Here is an 8465-nt window from a genome sequence, read left to right as displayed (position 1 = left end):
GTCCTTTGTCAAGCCTGGCTTCCAAAATCTTGCACTCATTTTCTTCAGGGTCTTCATTCTCCCCAAATGGGCACCTGCAGGACCATCATGAACTTCAGTAAGCGCTGGCCTAACCAGGCTTTGTGGCAAAACTATCCGTTGCTTAGTTGGAGAGGTGTCTGTAGGCGACTGAAGATAGAGCACTCCTCCCTTCAGCTGCAACAGGTCAAGTTGCGCCCATACTGCCCGAGTGGTTCGACTCATGGGCTGAAGTTCCTCAGTCGTCGGTTTCTTCCACTCTTGTGACAACTGCGCTACCACCGGGCCAATATCAGGGTCTTCTCTTTGTGCTTGTGCCACTGCTGCAGTCGACCATATATCCCTCCCCTCACACTGCTTATGAACCGTTGGCAACCCTGCCACAGCGGCTACCTGGGGTCGGGCTGACGGAACACACGATGGGCACTCTCCATGATGACGCCTTGGTCGCCGTGACAAGGCGTCTGCATTACCATGCTGTCTCCCCGGCCGGTGCTCAATTGTATAGTCGTATTCTTGCAGGCGTTCCAGCCAGCGGGCCACTTGCCCTTGGGGCTCCTTGAAGGACATCAACCAGGTTAACGAGTGGTGGTCAGTTCGTAGGCAGAACCGCCGTCCAAGCAGGTAATAACGGAAATGGTCAACATAGGTGACTAAAGCTAACATCTCCAACCGAGTAGTACAATAATTTCTTTCATGTTCGTTCAAAGAGCGACTCCCGTATGCAATTACTCGTTCTGTCCCATCCGGTTGCAGCTGAGATAAGACTGCCCCGATTCCCAAATGTTGGCTAGCATCTGTGTCCAGTATGAATGACCCTGCACCGGCGTTAAAATCTGGATAGGCTAGGACTGGTGCACTGACTAATCGGTGTTTGAGCTCTGCAAAGACAGATTGTTGCTCTTGTTGCCAATGAAAAGGCGTGTCCTTCCTACACAGTTTATAGAGTGGCTCCGCAATGATGGAGAATCCGGCAATAAACCGCCGATAATAACTAGCCAGACCGAGGAAGCTGTGAAGCTCTTTGACGTCCAGCGGTGTTGGCCAAGTTTCAACTGCTTTAACTTTCTCTGGATTCGTCCTTATTCCATCACCGGAAACAACATGACCCAGAAAGGTAACTTCTCTCTTCAGGAACTGACACTTGGTTGGCTTTAATTTCAAACCCGCTGCTTGTATTCTGTCAAAGACCAACCGTAGGCGGTGAAGATGTTCTTCAAATGTAGAGCCCCAGATGATAATGTCATCTAAGTACACAAGGCAATGTGTCCAAGTGAGTCCACTGAGTGCCAGATTCATCAATCTGGTGAAGCTTGCTGGCCCATTTGTCAAACCAAATGGCATAACCCTCCATTGAAATTGTCCACGATGAGTTGAAAACGCAGTTTTGGGTTTGTCCTCCCCCTTCACTGGCATCTGCCAATATCCAGAGGCCAAATCAAGGCACGAGAACCACTGAGCACCGCCCAGGGCCTCTAAGACATCATCAGTCCTAGGCAGCGAGATAGCATCTTTTTGTGTGTACTGGTTAAGTCTCCGAAAGTCAATACACATACGGTAAGTTCCATCATGTTTCCGGGCCAACACAACGGGGCTAATCCAGGGACTTTGGGACTGTTCAACCCTACCATTAGCTACGAGCTCATCCAGCTGTTGGTCAATGATTTCTCTTTGGTGAGGGGGAATACGGCGCGGTGGTTGCTTAATTGGTGTACAATCACCCGTATTAATTTCATGTTCCATGAGATCAGATTTCCCTAAATCCGAACTGTTCATAGCAAAAATGTCCTCATACTCTTTCACCAGAGACGAGAATTGTTCCTTTTGACCTTCTGAAAGCCCTGCCAGGTTTTGTTGTTCACAGATTGTCCTCCACTTTTCTCCCTCTCCTTTTGTCTGCTCACTCTTCCCCACTGTGCTGTCAATGGTCGAACAGAATGCATGTGGCCGAGAGGTACTTTTCGATTCTGAGTCAACTCCAATGGGAATTATACTACCATTCACGCTGCTAATAGGGTGATATTCGGCAATAGGAACATCTGACCGTATCTTGATTGGTCTATCCGAGAAGTTGGCAACTCGAACAAGGGCCTGTCCCGCCCTTGGAACCACAAGGGAACGAGCTATGCAAATTTCCGATTTTCCCTTTAGTTCCTTTGAGCCCTCCAAGATCCCAGGGCTTCCCGTATTTTGTTCATATCCCTCTTCCAATCTAGCTCCTAGCACTTGTTCAGTCCCCGGCTCTACTTCTACTTCAGCACACAGATAAAGTCTACAAACACTAGGTGTGACCTTGCAGTATCTAATAGGAATTTCGGCATCTCCTACCACAAAGGTTCCCGTGTCATAGTGAATTTGACATCCATACTGCTGAAAAAAGTCTGAACCAAGAATACAATCATGTGCTAGACCTTGCGCAATCATGACAGGCCAGGAGCAATCCATGTTTCCTATGCGAAATCTCACTTGGGTTTCTCCTAAGACAGTCAGTTCATTGCCATTTGCTGTCGTTAATGTTCCTATCACTGGTTTAAGTTTAGAAACATATCCACTTTTCTTCCATGTGTCCTCGCTCAACACACTAACCGTAGCGCCAGTGTCCAACAATACACAAGTTAAACAATGATTCACAAGTCCAGTAATATAGATCCCGGAATCAGATATGGCTGAAATTACACTGTTATTCGCGGTTGTATTGTAATTTACCTCACGGACATCACTGTCTGACAGGGCCACACGTACTGGTCCTACGGGGACTGTCTGGCCCTTGGCAGGCCCCGAGCTCCGTTTCCCGTTGTATTAGTCGGACAATCACGTGCAAAATGACCCTGTTTACGACAATTGTAACACACTACTTCGTTTCGGCGCCGTGGGGCTGTCACGGTTTTTGCTTCCGTTTTCATTTCCAGCTCACGAATTTTCTCATTCATGCCAAGAACTAATTCCTTGAGCTCGCGTATTTCAGATGAAATCTTCTCACTATCAGCCGAGGCACCAATCACATTAACAGATTTCTTCTTCTCAACCGCAGGAGCTGCGCGACAAGCCTTACGAGCACTTTCCAACTGGCGAACCACACGCACAGCTTCCACGAGCGAACTCGGCTGGCTCATAAAAACTCTCTCACGAATGTCATCACTAATTGCTACACCTTGAAGAAACTGGTCCCTTGCCAGTTCCACTTTAAACGAATAGGCCGCCTCTGGGTACGCATTTTCGACCAATTCCATCAAGCTATCCGCAAATCCATCGAAATCTTCATTTGGCTTTTGGCATCGTGCCCGCAACTGCAATTTGTAATCTTCTTTCGTCTTCCCCGAATCAAATCTTCGAGTCAACTGATCAGTAAATTCTTCGAACGGTAGCGATTCCGAGAGCTTGAGCAGCTCAACAGCTTTGTAGGCCGGTTGGTCCAATAATGTAAGCAAATACGCTCGACGATCCACCGGTTTGATGTGCACGAGACTTGCGTATTGCATGAACTGCGAGAGCCACGTTTTGAAATTTTGGCCCACCGAATAAACGCGTGGAGCTCTTACGTTCCTCCTAACTTCGCTTTGTTCGCTTGACGCCACCATACTCTGCTTTAGAGCTTGAGACAGGGTATTTACGAGCTGCTGCAGGTCACTGCCCCCTTCGTGTGGCTCTACTTTCGGTGGTTTCTTCTTTTGTTGTTGTTTCAGCACGGGTTCTGTCGATTCAAGTTTCGGTAACCCTCCTTCGGCGCCTGCGGACATTTCATCTAGTTTCGGTAACCCGCCTTCGGCTCCTGCTGGAGTTCCATCTTCTTCCATCGTTATATCCCAGTTCGCTGCCACCAATGTAATAAATCAAGGCAAGAGCCGTCGTAATAGTCTCAACCGTGTTTACTCAAACTTTACTCTTTTTCGACCACGAGGTCCTAGCCCTAGTTTTACATCATGTAATACGACACGAAATGTCCTCTACTCTACATGTTGTTATGCAGCTATGGCTGAACAGATCGATGTACATTAAAACGTTTATGGGGGATGGAGCTGATGAAATGCCACACTTGATTTATGACAAAACAACAAAGAAATTAAAACTGCAAACTAATGGTCTGAGAGCTGGGTCAGCTAATGAAACTTCTATCACATTACTAAACAGTTTCAATGGTAAACGTGTTGTGTTTTGGCTGACTAAAAAAGGGACAGGGGGTGACTTTACAGTAAAAGCTTCAGTCTCAAATTACAGTGGAACACTAACACTAAGTTCAGAATTAGCATCTCAAAGTAACTACACATTTAGAATATCCTCAGAAGATGCAGTGATCCATAAAGTAATGTATTCTCCAAACTTTCATGACTTCGATTCTCACGAATTTCATACAATAGTAGCTCAAGAAAAATTGAGCGGTTCTTATATTATGTAAACCAATAATATAATGAGTCAAAAAGAAAACATATTCTGCTTCAATCATATAGATAAAAGCAAAACAAAAGAAGAAATCCAGGAAATCAAAGAATTGTATAAATTTTATCATTATAAATATTGGTGTCACCGACAGGGATTCAAACACTTTAAGAAACTAAACCTGGCCATAAATATATCCTCCACTGGATTGATAGCAATTGGGGCTGTTGCTGGTGGTTTGACGGCCAACCCGGCCATTCTAGGAAGCATATCAGGCGCTGGTTTAGTTCTTAAAACAGTTTCCGATACAAAGAACTACAAAAGAAAATTAGAGATGTCGAAGTTTGCTTATTCCACTTACCAGAAAATATTACTTGACCTCCGTACCGCTTTGCGAGGGGGGTCATTTGACAAAAACGATTTCCTGAAGGAAGTAAATATATTAGATGATACGATCGTTGACTTTGCGCCATTAGTGACAAGATTCGAAAAGCAGTACGCTAAAAAGTTCCTCTCCCATCCAACAGATCAATAATGCCTCCTTAAAATTATTCTATTGACATCATCCTTAATGTGACCATAAACCTTGTCCCACCATTCATTGTAGTATTTTAGCGTATTTTTTATTCGTGTATGAGGAATGGACTTGTATTCTATCCCTAAGGTGTCAAATAGTTGTTTCATGATATAATTCACACTGATAAGCCGTTTTCTGCCCACATCTGGGAGTTCAATACGGTCGAATAGTTGGAATATTCTCAGAATACTCTCTCTATCATAATACTCAAGTTGGATATTATTTTTTCGCACTATATCATCCAGCGTATTGATGATATGATATTTTCTATGATATACAGACTTTCTTTTTATTCTATATCTATTCTCATAAAAGTCAATGTATTCGTCTGCTGATAAATAATCGTGGACTTGGCCACAATTCTTACACACAAGAAGTTTATCCTTGATCAGTCTCATAGAATCGCAGCAGAAATATCGCTCAGGCTTACCGGGATCCTGAATCTGTTCATCGCAAAAGACGCAAATAACATAATCCTCTTGGATCAATAACTCGTGAACTTCTTTATTACACATTACTATACTATATTTTTATCTTTTTAAATAGTTTACGGTTTTGCCCCAGTGAGACTGCGCAGAACTAGGAGACACAAATTACATCCCACATTTTTGAGAATGTTGAATTGGACTTATATATAAGGCTCATTTGAAGTAATAATAAAGTGTAACTGTAAGAATACCACGACACAGATGGTGACGTCATGACACAGTTACAGCCTAAATCACCTGATGACGTCACGACGCAGCTGTTCCGCTTACCCCCCAGCAGCGTTGTGTGTAGCCTATCTAACAGTAATCAAAAAACGGAACAGCTGTTCCGCTTTATACCCCCAGCAGCGTTGTGCTCCGATGACTTATTTCCTTGGGAAAGCCCCTATTTGATAGTGGCCATATGCATAACTGTGAATAAGGTCCTCAAGAATGAATCGCTTGTCATCAAAACATGAGAGCGATATCTTATTCAGTTGATAGCTACCAATCTGGTGGTGGTCACTCCTGATTGTTCGCATACTGTGTAACATTTGTTTCCCATTCAATAAGCAATCTTTATAATTGACATGTATGATATTCTTTTTTATCACATCTTTTTTAACACCTTTTGCTGTCTTCTCATTTTTACCATTATCTTTGCACATAATAATACATCTTACTTCTGAGGCCAACAAATTCTCTGATTGGCATGCCAGCTGCCTCATCTTTAAACTTTCCAATTACTTTCTTATTCTCCACACTAAAGTATGGACTATCCTTGGGATAATCACTATTGTCAAATAAGTGTTTGTCCTCCCAAAGTTCCTTACAAATATCCCTTGTCTCAATCTCATAACAAAGACTGTCTGTATCAGTAAACAATAATTTAGCCTTATTATTGTACATACTTTTGACATAATTATAGTGAAAGTCATACATGAGAGTTTTTGATAGATCTAAAATGCACATACCCACATAAGCTGGCCGGTCGAGTGTCAATGTTTCCTTAATCTTGTGAACTGCAACAAGGTCTTCACTAAAGATCTTACTGTTAACAAACGTCGGCTTACTCACAAGCTTAGATAACTTCTTTTGATCAGTCACTAATCTCACGTCAAGGCACTTTCTTATGCTTTCCATTGTTTTTCCAAATACGGAATTATTTAATAGTTTGAAAAAGTCCTTCTCAAATACATTCTTAGCATTCATCCTCTTTTGGGTGTTAAAATTAATATACTGTGCGAGCCAGGGAGACTGGTCAAATTCTAATACCCTGTGGACTTTCTTCAGTTCAAGACCTAGAGACAAATAGAGTTGTAGATTTCTGTAATGTAACACATAATTCTTTTTATTGGATAGTGTTGGAATTAGCTTAGCAACCTGGCCAATACTTATTCCAAACTGCTCCTGAATATTTTTGCAATAAGGAGAAAGCATTTCTTTGGTAACTTTCATTTTCTCCGCAGCCAAAGGATAATCATTATGCAGTTCATGTAATTCTTTGGGATATTCCAAACCGACTTCTAAAATCATACCCTTTTTTCTGTCTTCTGTACAGGCAGTTAGATTAACTTTTTGTATTTGTTTTTCAGTCATCCACCTAAAACCACCTGTTGGTAAATATTGAGACATCGCCCATCCATAAAGGTTATTTGCATCTAGATACATGATATACTTACTTGGTTTCTGTGGATTATACCCGCTCATATGCTCATTATTAGCTTCTACATGCCGGTTGGCAATATAAGAAATACCACCGCGCAATCCCTTTTCTATGAATTGAAACATATCGACATCCGTCATGAGCTCCAGTTTAATACCAGTCATTTTCAACATAGCGTCCCAGGATAGCCCAGGAGATGTGAAATAGTGGCAAGGAACTAGTTTGTAATACTGATGGCAGGTCTTACGAAAATTCTCAAACACATCAGCTAACAGGAGAATATCAGATTTCAAATACAGATCATGATACTCAGCCATTGTCCTCATATTAAAAGTGTTCCAGACTTTTTGAGCATGTTGATATTGCATGTCAGAGATAGCCTCATCTGTTAATATACTATAGAATTTCTCTTTTTGGGGTAGTTGTTTATCATTAAATTTCCCAAAACTGTCCATATAGTCGTAAGGATATACCCCTTTCTGTTTCATTAGTGCTAGTTTCTCATTTTGGAACACCTGACTGATATACTTAAATGCATCGGTGGGTAAATTGGCGGCCAGCCTCTCCAAACTGCTAGCCATAAACTGAAAACTATCTACAAATACTAAGTGTTTACCAAGCATGAAGGCCATATACTTTTCCATATTATTGGGGATACAATTAATGCTCAAATTATTACTTTTTCCGATTGATCCAATTTCTTACATTATAAAATGGGAATCATACCCACGTAGATTATGAAAAATTACTGGCACCTTAAATTTATCTGGTGTGCTGATCCCCTATACTTGCCAGTAATGTGGCAATGATCCCTAACTCTTACTTCAGTATCTAAATATTTCTCTCCACAAATATGACATTCCTCGGCAACCTTGAATAATTCTTCCCCCTCGTCCGTCATCTGGAGTGGTTTTTGGAACTCAGTAGCAATCATTTTTTGGCAATATTCTACTTCTGAGAACATATCCAACATAAAGTAACTAATAGAATTCTCCCCTCGATAAATTTTCACTGGTTTGGAATATTTGTCATCATAACAACAGACTACTTTGTAACCATAACTACAGCCAGTATGCTTTTGATACTTATTAGTATAAGATTTAGCATTACTCGGCTGGCATCCAGATACTTTCTCTGTAATAGCCTCAAAATCTACATAAATTACAAAAGGCACTGGCATCTGCTTATAATAATTTTGAAATTGGACCATACTACCTTCATTAGGCATTCTTATTGCTTGTTCCCCATTTATTACCATACAATTGCTCTTGTGTTTTGCCAGTATCTCATCAGCGCTAAAACACTGGAGACAATATATACAAAAATGCTTTCGCTCCTTATGTTTGGTTTTATTGTACATCAT

The 8465-nt window shown here is 41.7% G+C and overlaps 1 protein-coding gene across 1 annotated transcript; it reads right to left on the bottom strand.

The window, feature by feature from the left end:
- Positions 1-6090: 6090 nt before the first annotated feature.
- LOC140953723 (uncharacterized) lies at positions 6091-7746 on the bottom strand. Its single transcript, XM_073403124.1, has one exon. The coding sequence runs from the start codon at positions 7744-7746 to the stop codon at positions 6091-6093; it is 1656 nt and encodes a 551-aa protein (XP_073259225.1).
- Positions 7747-8465: the final 719 nt, after the last annotated feature.

Source organism: Porites lutea, chromosome 12 (assembly GCF_958299795.1).
Source record: "Porites lutea chromosome 12, jaPorLute2.1, whole genome shotgun sequence".
Lineage (NCBI taxonomy): Eukaryota > Metazoa > Cnidaria > Anthozoa > Scleractinia > Poritidae > Porites > Porites lutea.
Note: the sequence above shows the minus strand (reverse complement) of the source record. Positions and strands in the feature narration are given on the sequence as shown.